Genomic DNA, 24214 nt, shown 5'->3' on the forward strand with positions numbered 1-24214 from the left:
TAAGGTAACTCTTTTTACATTGTAACCACTTAATTAGGGAGCTATGGTTTTTTGTTCTTGAGGTGCTCTGTCCTCTCCCTAAATTTGTATTTTGTTTCTTATTTTGTGATATTTCCTTTCATCTTTTAATGACATGAACATTTACCCAGGACCACACTTGTATGAAGGACATTTTTTATATTAAAACGTAAGTTGAATAAGGGTATTAACATTCATCTGTTCTTAATGGAGTCTGATGCAAGTCTTCACTGCACTGACCTCTCAGCTTTGTGCGCTCATATCATGAATGCATCGTCCTTGGTTCTGAAGAAAGACTTCCTGTTCTTCCTGCAATGCCTTGTGTCTGGAAATGTCTCCAGTTCTGAAAGTGTTGTTTCCTCTTAGGAGCACTCTGTAACTGGCTGGTGAGAATAGCCTTGTACTGATTTAAAGCCAATTACCAGAGCAGCCAGCATTCACAGGCTTCAGAAATGTGAATATTTATTCACCTCATTAGTAGATCAGTACTTCATTGCTGTTGACACGGATCATGTGGCAGTTGTCAATCAAAAGGAATTTCAAGTCTTTAGTGGCACTGATTGACATTTACATTGTCTATATTAGAATGCTAAATATAGTTCTGGGAAAATATATGGCAAGTGTGTTACATTTGGAATCATATTAAAACCTCATTTTCCATTATATTTTGGCATAAAGAAAAAAAGAAAAAAATCACATTTCAAATCACTTATTCACGCACCAGCACTACAGTTTATTGGTTTCATTAATGCCGCACTAGAAATTATTAAGGAATAAGTCCCCTGTGAATGGTTTCAGAAGAAATCTTAACAAAAGTTGCAGTATTTTCAAGAAAAACATGAAGGGGAGAAGACTAAACAGCTAAATCATCTTGTCATGAAATTTAAATTACATTATGTGGAGTGATGAAATTACATTTTCTTTTAAAGTGTTCTGTTGTTTAATAAAGCCCATGAAATGCACTGTGTGATGTTGCTCTGTGCCGGCAGTTTGCCTTACTGTCACAGCAGTCAACAGTTGACAACTAGAGCAAAGGCTGTGTACTGTACTTAAGAAAGGCTGGAAACAAGAGAATAACATTTGACCCTTTTTGCTTATTTGAATCGTATAAGTAGATTATTGATCAGAGGATAACATTTAGCTGTATATTAAAGAATTACAGGGTGATAACTTCAAAAAATATGGCTAGGCAGTTTGTTCCAAATGTTTGTGACTCTGTGTCTAAAGAATTTTCATTTTTAAATATGCTCCCTTGTAACCTGCCTTTAGAGTCCTTTAGAGCCTTTATTTTATCACCCATCCTGAAGTAATGTATTTACCTGGTTACTTCAGTACTTATTAAGATCTTTAACTTATAAAGTATTTCAGCAAACATCTGTTTTTTAAACCAAAAAGCTTAAGTGTCTTTCATTATTGAAATTATATTTATGTGGTTAAACTCAAGCAAGTGTATTTAAGCACTTCACTTTTCTTTTTTATGTCTTTATGCAGAGTTCAAGGGGTTATAGTGAATTGTGTTATATAATCATTTTTAACAGTACATGAATACTGAAGAACTTAAACACTTAATGTTTTGTTGCATCACAAAAGCACCAACAACACTGAGCTTCAATACTTTTCTGTCATCGACTCTCACTCAGTCACAGTGCTCTTTCCTTCTACAAACGAGTCATGTGATTCAGAGTTTATTGGCTTCGTCAGTCTAGTACTGTTGACTGCATGATCCCCCGTAGAGGGACTTCAGTTCACTTCAGTTTTCTCCCACTACAGACAATTGATTGCAGCCCATCAAACCACCCAAAGAGAAATACTAACATGCTGTCTTATTTTGGTCACGCAAAGCATAAGCAACTGCTTTTTGCTTTTTTACAATTAAGAAGAACAACATTTTAGAGGTCTCCATGTCCGTTTTCACTTAAAATGTAGCACTGTACAGAACACGCAGCTGTGGGAATGCTTCAGTTTTTCATAATATCCTATCTTTAAAATGCATCCACATTTGTCTGAAGAAAGGACTTGTTCCATGAGAATCTACTTCAAATCACAACTTAGTTATAATGGAATAATGGATGCACACAGTGCATTGTACATTTTGCTTTAGATAAAGCAGTTCACAGTAAAGAGCAGTATGAAAGGAAATACCATATTCTGTCACTGTGAGAGTGTGGATTGTCCTTTTATCTACGTTGGTTCTAGATGTTTGCTTTCAAAAAGAGAAAGAGCAGGAAGGTAGGATGATTGACAGTGCTTTTGCCAGCCGTGTGACCTTCAAATGTTTTGTAGCTGTGGGTGTCATGTTGAGTCAAGATTTCTCTAAGGCAATGAAACACTTTATATTAGCCCTTCAAGTAGTAAAAGACCAAAACAGGCCCTAAGAGCATCCCGTAAAGCATCCCCTGTGCTGTACAACACTAGTGAAGTATGAGCTTTGTTTTATGTCATTGTACTCCCATGAGCAGAAAACTCGTCTTTTCTTTGGGGGACGTTTTACTGATGCACATCAAAATGTTGAAAGTTTTACTTCAACAGATGATTACTTCATTGGGTGCATACATAATGCTAAAAGAAAAGATGGCCAGCATGGAATAACATTTGTTCCTGTGGTACACTTAACTTATCATTTCTAAATTCAGCGACATATAGACAAGTATTGTGGCTTACAGTATCTGTAATTTGTTCATATTATTTCTTAAAGTTAACTTGAAATGCCAAGCAGAAACCAAACAAAAAAACAGCTATGCATTTTGACACAACATGTCTTCATCCAGTGCATAATATGATTTAAATTTTAACTACTGCACAAACAGGTCTGATGAAAAAACTAATGAGCTAAAGTCATGAAATTTCATTAAAATGTCTGGACCTCAGTATTTAGTATGTGTGTTGAGTAAAAACTGACAGAATTAATTGATTAAGTTACTACATACATATAATTTTTAAAAAGACATTTTAATTAATGCAAGGGCAGTGAAAAATACAACTGTGCCTTGCTTGAGTAATTTGAATCTCTTAGTTGTTGTTGGCATAATCAAAGGTGTCTTACTGTACCTGTGAGCAATGTTGCCTGGAGAATGAGGTATTCAGCAACAATCAATAAACTAGTCTAGAGAAACCAGCTTTGTGTGCTTCTCTGGTCCATTTGTGTAATCATTTTTCTTCTGGAAAGACATGATCTGTGTCATAAACATGAATTGTGCTCTTGGAGGACATTTAGGGGGAAAATGGGGACAGTAGAGAGATTAATTTACTATCTTCTTTAACTAGAGAACACTGGTGCAGTGTGCTTTATTCATCAATGAATGCCATCTTGTCTTTTGTACATCTGATTGAAGCCAGTCTACTCCATGTTAAGACCTGTTAAGTGAATTTTATGTAGACTTTATGTTCAAACCACCAACAATGAGCAGAAAAAGTGGCAGAAATGGAATAATATAGAGAGGAATGGAAAGTAGGAAGGACTGAAACAGAAGGTGAACAAATAGCTTACAATAACACATTAAAAATGCTACCTGAGCCGTACATGGAACAGGAAACCAGTTTTTCAGCTGTCTTGTACCACATGACTTCCTGGGATAAGAGGTTCTCACATCCTCTACTATAGTATGAAATCTAAAATTTTCTCTGCTTGGGTTAAGAGCCAAAGAGCCAAGGCCATAATCTTGCCACCCTCCTACATTGGACCTTCAACAAAGAGCAATAAGTGAAAGGGGAAATTCCATCCATCCATTTTATCACTGCTTCATCCAATCTAAGATCATGGGAGAGGAGGAGCACAAGCAAGCAACAGCCGCAAGGCAGGGTGCTACCTGAACAGCATGACAGTGCATCACAGGGCAGACACAAACATGCTCACCAGGGACAATTTTCCCAGAAGCTAGTTAACTTACCACTATTACTTTGTACCATGGGTGGAAACTGGAGCACCTGGAGGAAACCCATGCCAACGCACGGAGAACTTAAAAACTCCATAGGGATAGTGTACCAGGTCCAAATTTGAACACAGAGCCCCTGTACCACCATGCTGCCAAGAAATGGGAATTAAAAAAAATGCAATTAAGATTATTAAAGATAACTTTTTTTTGCCTTTCCACAGAAAAATGACTAAAACTTGATCCTAAAATGTTTTAACCTAATAAAATTCTTATCTTATTTCTTGTAAAAGATAGAGCTTATCTTTTACATTTCATAAAAAAATTGACCAAATCTCTATCTGATGAAGGTAGCTTTTAAGATAATAAACCTACAGAGCTAGGTTTACAGTAGCCTTTAATTTAAAGTGCTTTTATTTAGAAATGTAGAGCCTAAAGAGTTCCTGTCTTGTTGGATTACAGCTCTGACCAAAATAAACCAGAAACAAAACTAAGTGATGACAGATCCCACTCCTACTGTAGATCACTTACATTTGTCTTCATCAACTGAACACATAAAAATTGAAGGTCTGACAATTCGCGGTCCATAGTGCATTGTGTCTTTTCTCCCACATATTTATTGTCATTTAAAAGAAAAGTCTTTGGTCAGGGAATAGAACATTTATGTGAGGTCGTTCATCAAGCTTTCTATTGTGAATTTCATTGCCCTCAACACAGGTTTAAATAAAGATGTAAGAAGTTAAAAGGGCAGCTAACTTTAGTAAGGATTGCCAGGAGGCACAGCACAATTCAAATCTCTCATATTCAGTCTGCCAGTCAAATTATTAATTATCCTTTGACAATTCAACTGACAAAGAGTCCCTCAGCAACAGACATGTCATAACCAAAAGAATCTTGCACAATGTCCTCGAACCATTCAGATTCTACAGCCGCAGAAATGTCCTTTGTATTCTGTAAGAGTGTGTATCCTGTCTGTAAGAGAGTGTATTATGATTTCAGGGTCAGCTCAACATTCGTTTTTAAGGGGGATTCAGTGGACAGTGGAATGGTAGCCTCTGCTGTTGTACTTCATGGTCTCTGTTCAGTTGTGTTCATTCACTTCATTCAATTAAAATTACTATAAATAAAGCATCATGAAGTATTCAACCTATTTAATTAAGCAATGGTGGGTAATGGAGTTTTACAATTTAGAAACAAGTGGTACATTGCAGTTGATTCACAATGTAGCTTTCTGTTAAGTTTTTAAAGTATTTTCTTTCTCTACTGATAATATTTCTATGGATTATAATTGTTGCATTTTGTCTTTGATGAACAATGATAGCTGGATTTTTGGGGATGTTTGAATTGTAAAGTCCTGCTCTTTCTTATTTTTGTGTTGAGAATGTTATCAGTAAATTTTGTGTACACAACAGGCACGTTCATTATGCTGCTACCAATTTAATTTAAGGCTCACTGCAATACCAGCAATTTGCCTTCTAATCTAAAAATTCAGTCCTAAGACAATTTTTTTTGTCAGAATTTCTTTATTTTAAGTTGAATTTACCAATTATTCATCTCCTGATCTTCCGTATCTGTTCGTCATTTAGTGTTGAACTCCCCTGCATCACAATCAGCACTCATACATGTGATATGTGCAGGTCTCTCTGCCCCTAATAGGATTTGACCCCAGTCACTCATGTGCTCTGAGAATACACAAGTCCCTAGTCAGTGGATAATCCAGCTACACAAGAAGACCAGGTCCTCTGGCTCTGAGAGTTTTACACTCAAATCTACAGTATAAATTGCTCAGTTCATGATCGCTGTTACACATGCTGTTCCTGAATTTTGCACTGTCAGCCTTCTTTTACACTGCAAGCTTCACATCACTAATGGCAGAGACAAGGTGTAAGGTAGAGCACTGATGCAGGCCTCAGAGGCACGTGGCTAGTCAAAACTAGGGTCCATTTAACTGAAGCTTTAACCCTCTGCCAGGTGCAAATAACAAACCAACCACTTGGAGATACAGTATGTTGCTGTAGGGTAGGTCCAGAATACTGTGGCAAACAGAAATCCAATCCACACAGATTTAGCATTGTTCCTGAAAGACGGATCTCACGACAGTTGGGACAGCAGCTGAGAAAGTGAAAGTTCAAACCCAGAAGGGGCAGGTTTACATTACATTAGGTAATAATAGCAGTTCATGTTAATTACACATTTTTAATTTGTGAATTCAAAATACAGAATAAATCAATATCCCTGTGCACTGCTTCTGGTTTTCAATAAGTAAGTCTTTAAGTTTCATTTTGAAATAAGCACTGAGAAGCAGTCAAGGCATGGCCTTGAATGTACTCCTCTACCTTTGTTTGTGATTGTCTGTGATGTTAATTGTTTCATGCATAAATCACCATGTATGTGAAGCATGTGCTAATGACAAATAGAAAAGGCTAAGATCAATGTTGATCTTGCAGTGGTTCAGAGATTGGCAGCCCAGCAAGGTCAAGTCTTGAGCCAGTGAGTTTCCGACAGGTTGGCATTGTCATGGTAGAAAACTGTCCTTTAACAAAATACTTTAGTGGAAAAGGCCATAGGTCAGATATTTACATTATTCATTCATGCCCACTCATTCTCTAGGATTGATGGAGAAAAACTGCTGTGATTTTCTTGGTGATGATGTTAGTTTGTTGTCTCTATTATTACTTTTATGTACAAAACAACTAGCTGTAACTTCATCTGATTGCTGGCTGGGATTTTTGCTCCCAGAGAATAGCTAATAAACACTGGATATATTAGTTTTTGGTTCTTGATTATGTGTACTGAAAGAAATCTGAATTTTCACTCAAAATTATTTTTGTGTAGTTAACCACTAGTAAGTGTTATGTTCAGAATAACACTTACTGTAGATTCCATTGCTGTGCTGTGCATGTTTCTATATCACACAATGTGCCAGACCTGTCTCCAGGGTTTCTCTTCATTATTTAACAATCTTTTTTTACCAGTTTATAGAATGATAAGATGTTTTCAAAGCCTTCCAGTTTAACATAGGTCACTTTTTTTCAGTTTATAAAATAACAAAGTGAAATAACTCCTTGGCCATCATCAGTTAACACTTTTACTGGCTCTGCAAAAAATTGTCAGCTTGCAGTTTTGGGTTATGTAAATGTCAGTTACACATATTCCCGTCTGCCACTGCTCAAAAGCAAGATCTTACCCTTCAGAAAATCTCTTATTTATGTAATTACATGTGCAGGTGGTCAGCTACAGTATAAGTGGCAAATAAGTAGCAGTGGCATATGTACCATATGTCAGGAGACCCGTTTTTGCAGATGAGCATACTGTATGTACTTTCTAGTTCCTTATCAGCTACTGTATATTTCTAGTTCTTGTATTTATTAGATAGTACCGGAAATACCACCAAAACCAAACTCACAGAAACTGGATTACCCTTTCTGGAAGAAAAAAACGAAAACACAATATTTATCCTACTTCCAGAAGTCAATAAGAATATTTGCCTTTTACTGTTATTCCAAAGAGCACAGGTCTAATATACGACTAGAGTTTAGTAGTAGTAGAATCTAGTCAACTAGAGGGGCTGGATGGTCTCCTCTCATTTATAACGTTTCTTATCATCTTGTTTTATTCAAAGCTTTGATTTATTTTGATCTGAATTCACACTTAGTGCCATCACTAATCAGAAAACACCTGAAGGCGAGCCAGGAGCAGACTAAGATTTCTGAGTGAATCAGTCTGTTCCTCCCACGCCCTTTATTTTTTGCTCAGCGTTATAAAAAATGAGCCTACAAGACTTACAAGGTTTCTGTATGTGAGTCTTCTTTGTGTGTTCCAATGTATTTTAATTGCAACTGAAATGACAAAGCATTTGATTGCAGTTTTGAAAACTATCAGCCTAGTGAATCAACAGTGCCAACTCTGGAGATGTTCAATTTTGGGATTTGTATTAGGAATGGTGTTTTTTCTAGCACCTGTTAACAAAAGGCATGAAAGCAGATTCTAGCCAGTCACTTAATATAAAATACTGAGCTGATAATGTATGCACTCCACATTGCCTAACAACAGAGTTACTGTCTGCTCTCACCTACATGCTTACATGCTGCAAATACATATACTGTATATTTAAACCCTGCCTGAAGGTTTTACATACCCTCGGTGCCTCTGCATAAATTATCAGATTCAAATTCAGATTCAAACTAGGTATCCAATGAATGTTTGCTTGTTTTGAGGAGAATGTTGGCAATCATTTCATGGCTTTTTAAAATAATTTGGAATTGTCAGTTCCAGATTTGCGTAGTATAATTTTGATATAATCATGGGTTGTTTAAGTTTTGGCACAAGTGTATGAGTTCTGTACTGTAGAGGGAGAATCAGGACCTGAAGGCATCCTCCAACACGTCCGCCTGTGAGAGCCATTCATCTTTGACTTTGTGGCTCCTGGCATGAGAGGGAATGTAAACTGGAAGAGTGGTGCTCCTCTCCCTGATGGTACTCCAGGCCTGCAGACATCCAGCAGCTCAGGAGATGCTGAGAGCTGAAAGGACCCTGGCTAACTAATCCCAATCCTTCCGATGTGGCATTCTGCCAATTGTGTGCCACTGCGCAGGGAAACCCAGTCACAGATGCTTAGTGACATTAACCAATCTCAACTGAGCATTGTCTGTGACATAGAGCCTGATGTCATTTAAGTAATAACATCATATTCTAAAGTTTATTACAGCATAGTATTAAATATCTAATGCACTCCCCTCCCCCACTGAAAAAATACTTTCATGTTTGTTCATCATCTTTGCTTTTTTATTTTTTAAATCCTGCATAGCTCCCTGTTATATAATTAAACTACTTACAGTATGTTCTGCTATCCCTTGGGATATTCTCCCTGCTCAGAAATGTTTTTTCCAGTACTCTTACATGGAGGCAGACACTATGAAGAACAATGTTGCCATCTTGGAAATGAAAAACATTGCTTTTCTTCTCTATGATCCCTAAAAAACACTCTTCCATGCATTTCCATGTTACATTTGCCATTTTTCTTATTTCCTGCTGGTAGTATGTGCCAGTTGTATTATATACTATTTAGAAATGTCTGATAAATTATTTTATTTACGGCAGAGTATTTACAGATATTGCTCACATGTGAGAAGTATACTGTATCTAAGAATCAGAATCTCACTGATTCCGAAAACCAGCACAGCTCTTTCAGAGCTTTACAGTCATGTTCTGTTGAGCATCATTTGAATTCTGTGTTGGCGTATCCAAGAGAAGTGTTTCCTTGTATTGACACATTAGGGAAGTTTGCATGCAATAGGAGTCCTGCACTATCGAAAGGTTTTGAACCATTTCTACCACATTTTTTTCCATAGTGGATGCAGGGAGTGCTGGCAAAGCCCATGAGCATCTGAATAAGGCTGAGTTGAAAGCAGAGACCCTGAATCGTGCTGTGCATCTGAAGTTATTTCTTTTGCATATTTATTTTTGTGGTATTTCAGTGATTTTCACTCTAGTGTTTAGAAATGTACTTATTTTTTCATTCCATGGCCTATTGAGGAAAGCAGATTTCCCTGCTGACAGGTATGGCTCAGATGAAGGCTGCTTAATGACTTTTGGAAAGAGAATGATTTGAAAATGAAGTAAAAAGTTTGATGCTGAGCGGGCAATGATTCACACTTTGATGCAGGTGTGACAACTGAAGAGATAGAAAGGTAAATGGTATGGCTCACTGTTGTGTGGATTGTTAGATACAATAAGATCACTTTATTGGCCATATGCAATTTCTTGTATTAGGAACTTGTCTTTTCACAGGCCACAACTTGCTCTTCTTGAGACACACAGATAAGCTTAGGGTCTGAGTGCAGGGTCAGCCATTTATACGGCACCCCTGGAGCAGTTGGGGTTAAGGGCTTGCTTAGGGGCCCGATGGAGTAGGATTCCTCTGCCAGCAGCGGGTTACAAACCAGGACCTTCCATTTGCAGATCCTTAGGCACAGAGCCACCGCACTGCCCCTCCTATTAACAAGAGGGGTAAACTTTAAGGACGCTTTGAGAGATTTACTCCCTTGGTAAATGAAAACTTACCTGAAGCTACCCAGCTGTTTTAAAGAAATGCATTAAATGCAAACCATCAATCTATGCATTTTCTAATCACTTTATCTAATAGCAACAGGTGCAAGGCAGGCACCAGGGAACATTGGCCACACCAGGGAAATTTTACTTTAATAAGGACTAGTGAATATGAATAAAATGGACAGAAGGAGGTGGATACTGCATGTTATTTAATCTATTTTCTGTATTATAATCAGAATATCAGACATTACTGATTATGACATTACGACCTGTGCTCAATTGATGCCAAATGGTCATATAAGTTCATCAAATAGATAAGCCTTCAAGCAAAAATTCAGTCTGTGTGATTTGTCACACTCAATATTGAAGTGATTGTTAACATAGAGCAAGTTACTCCCAATCATCAAAAAACAATAATGGGTCATTGGAAAAGAAGGATATTGAAACCATAAGGCTCATTGCCAAACTGTATAAAACATATCCATGTTCATTTTTCTACTGCAATTTTGATAATAGATCCTTCAATTCTGTGCCTGCCTTGCACCTGTTGTTATTCAGCAAAGTGGCTGAAGTCACCTGTCGGGTTGTATAATCCTGATCATTAACAAATGACAGAAAGAGTTAATGTGAGTGACATGTTTATTGTTCTGTTACTGGGTTGAACTAATGAGGTATATCAAACCAAGGTGTTATGATCAGTTGCACATTAAAGGATAGAAGCAGAAGCATCATCTGATGTGCTGAAGGAGCAGTGGACCCTGTAATGTTAGGGTCTGTTATACCATGAAAACTGTTCAACTCTCACTTACAGCTGATGACAGCTCAACACATGCCAGTAGAATTCCAGCTACTTCCATTAATCATTAGTTCTTGTCTTCTTTTCATCACTTCTTTCAACCTTATTTGTCATTGATAAATTCTTAAAATGGGTTGTTATTGGCATCTTAATTGTTTCTTGTGCCGTAGCATTTTATCATCCGTTTAGTCCTAATGGAGAAATTAGATCAAAAGCTGGAATAATATCCAGTAATTGTAGCTATAATTATGTGTCTGTTAAGTGAATACTATATGAGGCACTAGCCTGTTTTGATTGCTATCACAAGTTAATGAACTCAGCTGTTAAGACCATAAAACATTTTTTTTTCAAAGATCTCTTTCAAAATCAGTAATTAGGTATTCATCTTTCCATGATCAGCTCAGCAATTGTTTAACTATCATTTTAAAATTGTTTCACTTCAGTGTTATTCCCTTGAAAAGGATTAACATCCCATCCAGGGTGTATTCCGAGCTTGTGCCATGTGCTTACTGAGATAGGCTCTGGCTCACCACAACCTCATAATGATAAAGAAGTTACTGACAATGAATGGATAATAAATAAGAAATAACTCTGATTAATGGTGTTGGTGAATTACTGAGCATTAAGCAGTTTTCTATTCATTCTTAACATTACCGATTGCTTAGTGTTTGTGCCTGTACAGTATGTGGTATCTGCAGAGCAAAGAATTGATTAGCGTATTGCATTTTTTTTCTGTTTTACTGTTTAAATATTTTAGTCCTGTATTATGCTACAAGAGAAGCTTGAGAGTTAATTTAGTATTTCTTGCTGTTCTTTTGTTTCTGCTTTGATATGCTTTATTACTGAAGTTATTACAGCGCTTTATCAGAAAGAACCCAAGTAACATTAAGCAGTAGTGTCCCGAGGAAGGAAAGAGTACAACCTGATGGTAATTACAATCATAGAGTGAAAATCCTCAGAATTTGCTATTTTGTGCAGTGACAAAAGTTACTGTATGTTACAAGTAGAAAAAACCTCTATTATAAAATACAGACTTTAAAATACATTTTTTATAGGGATCACATTTCAATTGCTGTACTGTAACGAATGATGTATGTATAATGCATGTGATTATTTCTATTGAGGACATCTATTTTGAAAGATTTTTTTTCTACTGCAAAAATTGTTAATAATAGGCATAAAAACACATACAGAATCTTTCAATTAAATGTGTTAACCTTTTAATGTGTTAAAAAAATTGTGCTTTGATTTAATGTTTTAGCTATTGTGTAATACAGAAAGAATATTCTCTCATCATTTCTGTCAAAGGTTCAACATTATTACCTAGTCATTCAGTGGGTTATTAGGTTGTTGACACACATCATTTTGTACATTGTTACAAACAGGGGTTACAAATGGTCAATATCAGAAAATATGGCAAGCATATTAAATAATTATTTAAATAATCATAACCCCTAACTTGTAAATGATTTTGCCAAGAATATACAGTACGCAAGCAGTAGATATACAATAATTACAGTACCTGAGTTATTTGTTTTCTGGCACAAAAAGAGTAAATAATTGGTAAAAAGAGTAATAATTCACACTGTATTAAACAAATATTTATTAGCAATGACAATACACACATTAAACTGTACACAACGTAAACATACAATACACAAGTTATGCTATTTACAAATCTACACACAAGGCCACAAGGCATCCAAGAGGCCTATGTCCTGACCACCCAGAAAAACTCCAAACTGCTACCAAGCATTCTAGACTCTTATATAATGCCTAAAAAGACCATCAAGGAGATAAATCTGCCCTCTAAACCAAACAGAATATGACCTGTGGTTAAATCGCCCTCTGTAAACACTGATGCTACAAAATCAATGGGAACTTATCTCCCTATTCTCAAAATGCACAAGCTAACGAGGAGAGGCCATTTTAAAGGGGAATTCTTTACACAGGAAATCATAGTTCCTATCAACATCAGAACAGCAAGGTTCAAATACTTACAGTAGCTCCAATCTAGTCTTTCCAGTTGATCTGGACAAGGAGCTTTCCCCTCCTGTCCTCCTCTGCCTCTTTCTCACTCTTCTTCTGTGTTTTTCTCATTACTTCCTCCCTTCTGTGAGCCTGTTTTATGTTCTGTTGTTAGACTGTTGATTGACACTCAGTCATTACCTAGAACTTAATTAAATAAGGTAAATGAAGGTAAGATTTACAATTCCTTTGATAACTGAATCTCGGACCCCTACATACTGTTCAGCAAATATCCCCGTGCTTTGAAACTGTAGATGTTGACATGAGCCAACTGTTGCCTGTTGTATCTAGATTCTTAAAGACACCTTGTAATAATATTCTTCTATACAATCAAGACAAAAATAAGCACTTTTTTCAAGTTTTTCAAGTTTTTGCAAGAACTAAATGTACATGTGTTGACCAGCACAGTGACTGTGCCTTAATTATAAAAATGGAAGGTACTGGGCAAATAGTTCATTCTCAAAATCATTCACCTCACACATTAATTATTTACACCCTACCCTTGCATTAGTTTTTCTATTGGGTTAAAAAAAAGAAAGGGAAAAAGCTGAAATTTATCATAAACCTTTCAACACATTGCTAATAAATCACCAAACAGAGAACAAGCATTTTTCAGTAATATTGTCAAGGTTTCATGAAGACCAACACCACTGCATCTACCTTTCTTGACAGCATATTGAAAGTTTTATATCTCAAAACCCTGCATTTAAATAATGAGTGAAGTGTTTAGGCTTCATTTGGGGGTACCTGGAGACATTAATGTGATCATTTGCTTAAAGATCTGTAGGAATAAGTAATGAATGGATATGCTTTACTGATGTGCATAGCTTGCATATCATAGCTTCTTTGGCCTCTCCCTAGGCTCAGTTTTCAACCTTAATAAACCTAAACTGTGGCTTACGCTTCAGACACTTCTAATTAGATGGGGTAGGATTAATTTTCTGCATATACAGTACCTGTTCATGACTTGATTGTTGTAGTTTGCATCTGATAAAAGAGGGGAGCGAAACAGTTTTACTTGAATCAGTGTCCCCCTTTATTTCTGCCGGTAAATGCAAAGTACACAGCTGGTACACACAGACACACTATAAAGACATAAAGCAATGTTAAAAATGGTTGGTTACGAAAATTGAGAAAATGAGGAACTGACAAGCGGTCAGTTATATTTAATAAAATATATATTTATAATAAAATAAATATAGCCTCCTACTTGTGAATGATTTCTCCAAGAATATACATGAGTGGTTCATATAATTAGAAGGACGTGAGTTCTTTGTTTTGGTGAAAAGAGTAATAATTCAGGCAACCTTAGTTAAACAAATATTTATCAGCACTGACAGTGACACATACTACACTACATGCAACATAAACATACAACACACAAGTTATTGTATGTAAAAGGTTAGTGTTTCAAAGTCTTACAGTATGTCTAGACCACCAGGGAAATCCCAGACTGCTGCGAAGTACAGTATCTGAATCTTGAATAATGCCTATAGAGGCCACAATAAGACATTAGCTGCCTTCTTAACTAAATAGAATACAATTTAGGATTAAATCTCTCTCTCTGCAAACCCAGATGCCAATAAATTGGAGCCTATCTCCCTATTCTAAAATGCATCCACTGAGCAGGACTGGCTGTTTTAAGGGGTTCTTTACACAGGATATCAGATATCCTAAAAACAACAGAATAGCTAACTCTCTTAACAAGGTTCAAATACTTAGCTTCAGTCATTCTTTTCTGAAGTAGGGACTCTCAACCTGGCTCAAGATTCAAGTTTACTCTTCTCCTGTCCCCTCTCTTTCTTGTGGTCTGCTGTTTTTCTTTTTCTTCCTCCTTCTCTCTTGATCTGATCTTATATGGTGTATTTCTGAACTGTTGATTAACACTTAATCATTTACCCAGAACTTAATTAACTAAGGCAATCCATTATGCTTATTTTGATGACAGACCCCCCTACATCCACAGGCACCTCCTACAGTACATCTCAACAATCCCCTCTGATTCAAAGCTGGAAATGTTTACACTGCCAGGTGTTACACAGTATCTACTGTAGATTCTTAGACACCTTCCATTGTTACCTACCTCAGAGTGTAACAGTAATATAAATGTAATAACCAACTTCTACTATAAATTAGTTAATAACAAAACCTGAAATCTACTTATAGATATGTAATGTATGCAGTATATACAATCTATATAATTTATGTAAAGAGTGGATATGTTAATGGATATATTTATATTTCTTAACATATTCATAGATTGTTTATAGACAGACTGATATCTAAATATGTGTGACTAAATTAGTCATTATATTTCTTGTTCATCTTTGTTTTTTTTTTGCGCCAATTTGCATTGATAGAAATGATGCACAACACAGCATGAACAAAGTAATACTCCAAAGGTAAACACAACACAATCAGAATAGTTTATTTTTTTCCTTCAAATATACATTTAAACACTTTTCTATGAAGACTTTTCTTATTGGTGGTGGTAGCGTTGTACATAGACTGTTACTGTCTCATCTCGCTGTGTAATTCAATTTCAAATTTAGCGGAAGACACAGATGTTTAATTGACTAAAAAGAAATTGAAAACTATAAGGCCTGATCTGAAGGCATCTGTTCAAGGAAGGAATCTCGGACAATTAAGTCACTTAAGATACTGAAAGTATTTTAAACTAAGAAGAAGTATGGTGTGTGGTATTTGAAGACTTCTGAGTATAATGTAATGAGTATAACAATTGGTACACTTACTCACTATTTTAGTTGATTTGAGTTATGATATGAACATAGCTATTTGTTGAATTATGGGGGTGACATGACATAGGTAGGATATTTTTTTCTTGCAGCCATATTATTTGCTTGTTCAGTCTCACAAAAATCATTTCAGAATCATACTGCTTGAAACTTTTGACTGATCATCTAGGAGAAATATCTGCTTTGTGTTTACTGAGAGTACAGCTTCATGCAGTATTTTACAGCAGTACCTTTGCTTCAAGTCTTTTTTCTGCTTGATCAGTTTTAGGTGACATGGGTTAAATCCTTTAAAGATGTCAGAAGGTTGTGGAAAATCTCTGTTACACTGAATAATTTGTATCCCCCCCCCTGAAGAGACTTTATGACTTGATGGTAAAAAATGACATGCCTCAATGGAAACAAATGTCACACAAAACAAAGAAAATCAATATTTTAAAATCCTTGTTCCTTCAAAATACACGTGGAATGCTTATTCCACTTCTCTGTATTATAAAATTGGGCAAACCTGTTAATGAGTTTGTGTATAAAAATGGGCTGTGAACTCCTAAGGGTATCTCTATGTAGTCCATAAATATTTCTATATTTTCTCTCTCATGTGACAAGAAAAAGAGAAACTGTGCTTAATGTGAATTACAAGACAGGCAATATACTGTATATACAGTAGCTCAACAGTAATGCATTCCCTTCTGTTTTAATACCACAGGGCATGAAAAGGTTGAGGATTAGGTGCTGTACATTATTGGCTGTAAAAAATCTGCCCTCTTGAGAAATACAGCCATCGAGCTAAATGTGCTAGGGGATCTATCAATAGGAAATAATTATGTGTACATATCCGACAAGGTCCCGTATTAGGGATCGATTCCCAGCACTTGCTTGCCATTTGAACCGATAATTTCCTGTCATTCTCCAGAATAATTTAGCACTTGAGTGTTTGCCCATATTTTGCAAAGTATTAGCATTAGATTCAATAATACCTTAAACAAGAGATGACTGGAAAGTACTCTAATGTATTGCTTTCTCAGTGGGGATTATGTCAAAATGGAGTAATTTGCTTCAGACAGGAAGGGTTATTGACTTGGAATAAAATGCCAGCTGGCTGTTGTTCCTCAGCAAAAATGCCTACATTTGTGGCAGATTGCATTGTGTCTGGCAAAAATGTTTTTTTTTTTAGTGTTTTTTTTTTTTTGCATTTTTGTAATAGTATTTGGCTAGCAGTGTACATTATTACACAAGCTGGGTGGGTCTCATTACATTAACAGCAACCATAGTGCATATCTTTCTTCACTTAGGAGTGTAGTCTTGTTATTTCAAGATGCATTTGAAGGCACACACAGCCTAATAAACAGCAGATGGCACTGATGTGAGGAAAGCCCCCAAGTTAACTCAATTTAAACACATGAAAATGGAAAGGAAATTACATGCAAATAGCACCTACGTTTGAGATGCTAGGAGCTTTTTACAGAAATAATATTGATTGACTAGAAGGCAAGGGAATAATATGAATAAAAACTCTCTAAACTGTCTGAACTAAGGCTTTAGTGTTAAGATGTTTTGCATGGCCTTGGAGATTCCAACCATCTTTATGTAGGATAGTGTCTTCTTCCTTGGACAAGTCAGACCAATCAATCCTGGTGTTTTCTTCTGCTAAGTTCTCTGAGAAACAATCAATCACTCTTCCCTGTTTTCTCATACTGAAGGATTTTATCACAAGCTAAATTTAAAAGTTCTTGCTCATAGTAACATGGCCAAGTTATTTTTTCCCGAGCATTGATAATTCTAGTATTGGTGTGAAATTGCCTTTTAATGTATTTTCGGTTACAGTTGTTATACTAAGGGAAAGCAGTCCAGTTGCCTCAGGAAAAAACAAACAAAATTAGTATTTTGTAGCACCAATGTCTATACTGTAATTGTTACTTCTCTTTTAAATCCTAAACTATTTGTTAAATCATCAGTAAAAGAACCCAGAGTCAGTCTCTTAAACCCATTGTAAATGCTGTTCATGCAGAAGGAATATGTGTAAATAATACTTGTGAGGTCTTAAAGGATTGTTTCTGTCTATTTATAATACAGGAATATTAATATAAATTATTATCACTACCCCCATTAATCCATTCCCAAAAGCACTTAAATCCTCAGGTGTTGGAAAGGAGAAGTGCAAGTACTGAAGCAGCATTTTCAGTTAAAAAAACTTGCAGACTTTTGCAGAAATACAAATAGCTAATTTATCAGCAGCAGTACCTGCTAGACTTCCTCAAACCTTTTAAGTTTTAGTGTAAAGATAAGCATATGGGCCTGTCAGTGATTAAAGTTACACATTCAATGCTTTCAGAACAATTTTAAATTTCATCCAGATATTCTGTGATCACTTTTTCAATCTCTTACTTAAAATGAGCCACAAAGGGAGCAAAATTAATCACAATGACTTTAACCGTGGGAGTTGTATGGGAGACATGTAAGCAGCATTCATTGTGCTGTTCTAAATGTGATGAAGCTGTAGATTTCCTGTCTTCTGCTAATGTCCCTAATGTGCATGTTCCCTGCTCATTTCGTGTGTTTACAGTTCCATCTTTCTGGGGGCTAGTGAATTCAGCCTGGAATCTGTGCTCAGTTGGAAAAAGACAATCTCCGGTCAACATAGAAACCAGCCATATGATTTTTGACCCCTTTCTCACTCCTCTGCGTCTGAATACAGGAGGTCGAAAGGTAAGTTTGCCTCTGTCTTTTTTCCTGCCTGCATCCATTATTCCATTGATTAATAGAAATAATTCCTTGACATGGTTTGTTGAGGTATCCTTGAATCATATTGTGTGAAGCCAATAATTTACATTACCAGAATTGTTTCTTAATTTAATGTAGATCTCAGTGAATTCCTTTTGTTTAGTAAATTTTTGTGTGAATTACATTTTTTAGGAAGTGCTACTGCTGTCTTTTTACAAACTAAGATTGTTACATAATTGCAAAAGAATAATACAAATAATTCTAGCAGTTGGATCGTTGACATTTGTTGGAAGTTGGTCTTGTGGTAGTGTTGAGACATTTCTAAACTCAGCTACTGGAAAGGCTTTGTGGCTGTAAAAAGCTACTTCATTTGTTATACAATACATTCTGTGAAAGGTTTTTCAAGGAGAAAGATGTTCAAAGCTCATCACACTTGATTTTTGCTGGCCTGTTTTTAGGAAACTGTTAAATTAAAATTCTAGGCTGGCCATCCTTTCCAATTAAAAAAATACATAGTCCTTTCCATTGTATTGTTTAATGTTTTTTTGTCCTTTCAAGTCTTCTTTGAAAATGAATTCATACCAACCTTTTTTGTTTTGCCCTTTTATATATTAAATTACTAACACTAAAGTTGATGCTACATAGTGTACAGCAAGAGGTCTTTCAGAGAACATACTCAGCCTAATATTGTAATACATGGTTGACCTCAGTTGACCTGTTTCAAAAACTGGTTCACATTGTTAGCGTTGAATTGTGCAGGAAAGACAGAATTTTTTCAGTGATGTCTTCGCTCCTATACATTCCCAGCTAATGAATGGCTTAAGGAAATTCAAATTCCCTCTAAATGGAAATACAAATTTATTAAGAAGGGGCGTACATCAAGGTTATGGGTGAAGATTGAAGATGCCGCAGTCATGAAATTGTCTGTATTAATTTAATATTTGCTCTGCTGAATGGGAGATACAATTACTTGAAGTGGCTCTAATTAATATGAACACTTCTATGCAAGACAAAGGCAGGCAATTTCCTGTCAGATAATCTGGACTAAATGTTGTGTAGTGCTGGAGTTAAATGGGAATGCAGTATAATTAGGATACTGATATTAGACAGTTACTTTTAATTTGAACTGCCAAATGTCTGTGAATCTGATGTAAGATATGAATATAAGTTAATCACAATTCTGATGGAAGGATTAGAGTGTGGTTCCTACTTGAGCTGCAATAACTTGAAAAATTCCCTAAATACCGAATTCCCTACTAAAATTTAGTGCTTACATTTTTACATTACATTTTTGATACGAATTCTTGCTAGAATTTGAATTTTTAAATATGAAGGCTGTGTTTTGATATTGATGTTAATATTTAGGATTAAATTCAATGTTTAAGATTATGGCAATGTACTACATCTACATGTAGACTCTTGTGCATATTTTAAATTAATGTTTGGCCTACTTGATGTTGATTTGTTTTTTACTCACATACTAGATACTGTGTCATGGAATTAGTTTGCGTGACTGGGATATCTTGTCACCAGAAGGGACACCACTAATCTCTGTTGGCTACTTGAGCTGGGTTTCAGCTCAGAAAATAATGAGTAGTGCAAACAGGACTGCAAACAGGGGCAGTTCCCTGGTATAAGTCTGCAAAGAGTTCGGCAAATTATTGCAATATTTAGTATACTAATAAAATATGATGCATTAATGAGAGCTTGCACTGATATATTTCGACTGTCATTCATACCTGGGAGACAGTGTTCTTGCAATATTGTCACTCCAGTGTTTTTCATTTTCATACATCCCACCATTGTGAACATTGTTGTAGCCCCAGGCATATTGTTAATGGCTTGTACATTACAGTAGGTTTTGCTCCAGTGAAATAGTACTCCTCTTGAAAACAAGCACTAATTAAAATTAGGAAACTTGTCAAAAATGCAAAATTGTGCTCAATTATTAGATATAACTTTAAAAGGGGTCTAGAGTTTACCTTGATTAACCTCATACCAGTATTTGTGTGCCTAAAGGACAATTGTACTTCAGCATTACTACTCTGACATTATAGGCGATAACTATTTTTCCGATCAATTATAATTCTCAGAAATTGCTTTGTAGCTCACAGCAATTTGAATCCTGAAGTGCCAAACTCTGGTTCAAGGGCTAAGTAGGAACAGAAGGTTAATTCGCAAGTCTGGCAAGCCAAAGTGTTCCACAGACATGGCTGAGGCCACAATTAAGATGTGGTTTGCGGTTTCACCTCAGCCTCTAGGGAACAATTAGTCCAATACTATGAAGCTGGCAAAGGTTTCAAATAATTACATTATCTATCTTGTTTAAAGGGCATAATATTTAATCAAGTGTGGCTGATTTCTGGTCAGAAGTTTGCCTCAAGACGTTTTTTTAAAACATTATATATTTTATACGGTATACCACCACATACTGTACAGTATGCTACCACTATTTAAAAACCTCATTTTTTTTGTTGAAAATCTGATGAGTTTTTACATTTATTTTAGTCCATAGAAACCACTTTCAATATATCAAGATATCTTCCATTCAGAGCACTAGGGGTACGTCCTTGAGGTCTCTGACTGCTTGACCTCACTTGCAGCCACTGGATAAAATTCAACAACTGGCACTTCATTGCACTGGGGTTTCAAGAAAGGCTTTCTCTAGCAGTACCAGCTAATCAGACAGGTAGCAGCCTCCAGGATACACCCCTGCATTTGTGAATAAAAGCAGGCATCTGCAAACAGTTTCACTAGATTTATCTTATAGCTTTAAATCTCAGGGTGTAAACAAGAAATAAAAATAGATATGTTTCTTACATACTGAGAGCATAATGAGGTGTTAATGCCATGTTTCTCAGAGCCCTGCCATTTGTCTAGGAAGTATATACAGTAGGTGATGTTCACAGTATGTACTCATTGAATGGTGAACTAGTTTTACACATACAGTATGTGTTTATTTATGTAAAATAGCAAAGGAATCTCCTGAAGCATACAGTATGTAACTTCTTTGCTGTTTACAGTAAATTTGTACCTTGCACACCTTTCTGCTGTCTCATAACACAGATCACGTGTGTTAAAGTTGTTGTATATACTACAGCTGTAGTAATTTTTACATTTAGTTTGCAAAATAAAAAATACTTTTTATAACAATTTCTTAGTACTGTACATACAATCTTTGTGTGGATACAGTGTTCCTCATAACTTTTGGTTTATGTCTATGCCTGGCATTTAACATTTCATTGTATAGTCGGAGCTCAATTGTTGTTGCAAAGTTAATGCAGTTACCCTTGAATGGATTATATATATTCAAATTCGCCTGTAAAGTGTTCAAGTGCATGAGATGTCACTAAAATTATCTTGATCAGTAGGCTATGTTGATGCTTGTTGACTTGAAAGCAAATTAATAAGTTTATCTACAATACATTTTGTCCTCCCAAGTTGTCTGTTCTTACTTACTGTACCACGTAATATTTGTTTGGTCTAGGAGTGAAGCAGAGGAACATCATGCTGATAATACTGTCACAGTAAATGGCTTGTGTTGCTTGCATATATTGTTATTTAAGAGTCTCCGTTAACCTCAGTACAGAGAATGTGTATTAGAAATTGTGAGTGGTTAAGTGGTCCCACCCCAGCTGTGTGCATGCAGTACCATGCTGAGCCATCAATCTATGCTCTCCCAGCTTGGGTTTCCCTCTGGGATGTCACACACAGTAGCTGCCAGCTCTAGCCTGGGCTATTAGGAAAAGGGCAAATACCAGCCCGTGCTGCATTAACACCCAGTGGGGTGGGGGTAAAGGGTTGGCTAGGTCTTTGAAAAATTACATCTGATTAACGTTGGGGCTATTCTCATCATATTCTGTACTACACGTTAAAAAAGCTGCAGACGTTTCCTATTGGATTTCAGAACTTTTTAGATGCTTTTGAGCATTCCAGCATGTTTGATATGTAGTATAAGGGGTTAATATCTCTAGATGAATTTGTTTTTTAAAGCTATAAAGCTGTCGTTTGAAAAGCACCTTTTTTTGAAAAAATGAACTTTTTAAGTGTTACTGCTGGAGTATTTTTTTAAATTCTCCAAAATGACATTTTAGGCTTCACTCTTTAAATACACTTATTTTTTCAGTTGCTTTAGTCCTTTCTGGAAAATTATTATAAAATTAATCAGTAAGCATGAGTCTCTGAAAGCTTTCTATAATTGCTAATGGTTGTATTGATCAAATCAAATTCTACCTGATAACTGGTTTTGTTTAAATGCTATATAATTTTGATAAAACGGGGAATAAATCTTGCATGCAAGCTTTATTTAATAGAAGTTGCAAATAAAAGCACCATGATGCAATGCATTTATTAAATGCTATTTCCCCTGTGAAATCAGTTAAAACAATTTTTAGTTTGTTACCATAACATACTTTTTTTAAATAGTGAGCTCATAACAAAATATACTGTATTTTGTTTTTGATTTAGTGTAGATGTCTAGCACCACAGTGTTTGTACATACTTTAGATAGAAGCTGGATTAAATGAGAATTTTGTTTTTTTTAAAAAAGAACTGTGTGTTTTTTCTAGTTCATTGTTACCTTGTGGTGATCAGAATTTCTTTTTTTTCCCTCCAGTTAATGTGTGACTTCCAATGAACCTTTTTTTAAAAAGAAAATTCCTTGGTGAAGCATGGATACGGCTTCTTGGGAACCAACTAATCCCACAATGTGACAGAGAATTTGAAAGGAGACTATTATAGCAAATTAAGGTTTCTCTATAAGGATGAGAACTCAACTCAATGACATGAGGCTAGTCAATGCACTGTGTCAGTGCTCTGTAACACTGCATTAACTTCTCCTCTTGAAAGTAATTTCATAAAGTTTTACAGATATAGTTAAATGCATAATCACACCACAGTGAATATTTAACACATTTGTTCATGCCCTTAACACTTCTTTAGGCCCCACTTTGCCAGTTATAAGACTGAAATGTCTATGGTAGAACCCACCCCTTTCATTTAATGTAGTCTGCTTGACTAGACACATAGTCTTCGGGTGGAAATGAGTGAGAATGTTGCAAATAACAGAGAAAACAGCACACTTGTTTTTGTTTTCTAATAGAAAACATACTGTATAATAAAGAATGAAAAAAAATCAGAGTATGAGATGAAATTTAAATTTTTTCTCTGGATAATAAACGTAATGAAGTGTTTTGCTCAATTGTTTATTATAAATTGCTTTGTGTGCTTCTCTGTTTCTCTGTATTGTACAAAGTGCCCTTGGTGCTTCCAAATATCCTGTAAAAAAATCTGTATAATAGCTTTAAGTAGAAATACCATTCCCAGTATTTGTTTTGCTCTGATCAATATCTTAAAATATCAAAAGAACAAGACCAAACTTTTACAAACTGTTACAAAATATATCTGCGTCTTCGACATAATCAGTACTTCTAATTCCTGTTTGCTTGGCAGATCTCAAAGTCTGATTGAAGAGTCTTTTCCAGTTGTGGAAGGCCCACACGTAGAGTTGATTATACATCCCTGACATCCTTAATTGACCTACCTGGGAAGTTGGAGGCAAGAAACAAAGCACTTCAGAATAGTTTTATGGTCCAAAAAGATGTGTCTTAATCGAATCTAATAGACAGCTACCACAGAATGATGAATACGAAAGTACTGAATGTTAGTTTATACCACTGAGGCATCAGAAAAAAAGAACACATTATAAAAAATGTGCGTAAGCAAGATATTGACCTACAGTACCATGCTGAACAATCTGGGAAGACAGAGCCAAGAATAATAATTCTATGTTTTCTAAGCTGTCACAGAATGTAAACTGCTTTTTATTTGTTAACTAATCATTCACAAGTTCTTATTAGAAAGAAAAAAAAGATTAGTTCTGTAATTTGCAAATGATAGCAAAATTAAAACTACACCTTGTGTGTTTCTAAATGACAGGACCTGTTGTGGGTAATATTTGTTAATGTGCTATACCGGTT

At 35.7% G+C, this 24214-nt stretch overlaps 1 protein-coding gene across 3 annotated transcripts in view; it reads left to right on the forward strand.

The window, feature by feature from the left end:
- The window catches only part of ca10a (carbonic anhydrase 10 (inactive)a), a 238851-nt gene that overhangs the window by 74591 nt on the left and 140046 nt on the right, over positions 1 to 24214 (forward strand). For all 3 annotated transcript variants that reach the window (XM_088599423.1, XM_088599420.1, XM_088599422.1), the window contains exon 4: positions 18079 to 18221. In XM_088599423.1, coding sequence (XP_088455549.1) covers positions 18079 to 18221 — 143 coding nt within the window. The remainder of the gene's footprint in view (positions 1 to 18078; positions 18222 to 24214) is intronic.

The sequence above is a fragment of the Lepisosteus platostomus genome, chromosome 11, assembly GCF_059453375.1.
Source record: "Lepisosteus platostomus isolate fLepPlt1 chromosome 11, fLepPlt1.hap1, whole genome shotgun sequence".
Classification (NCBI taxonomy): Eukaryota; Metazoa; Chordata; class Actinopteri; order Semionotiformes; family Lepisosteidae; genus Lepisosteus; species Lepisosteus platostomus.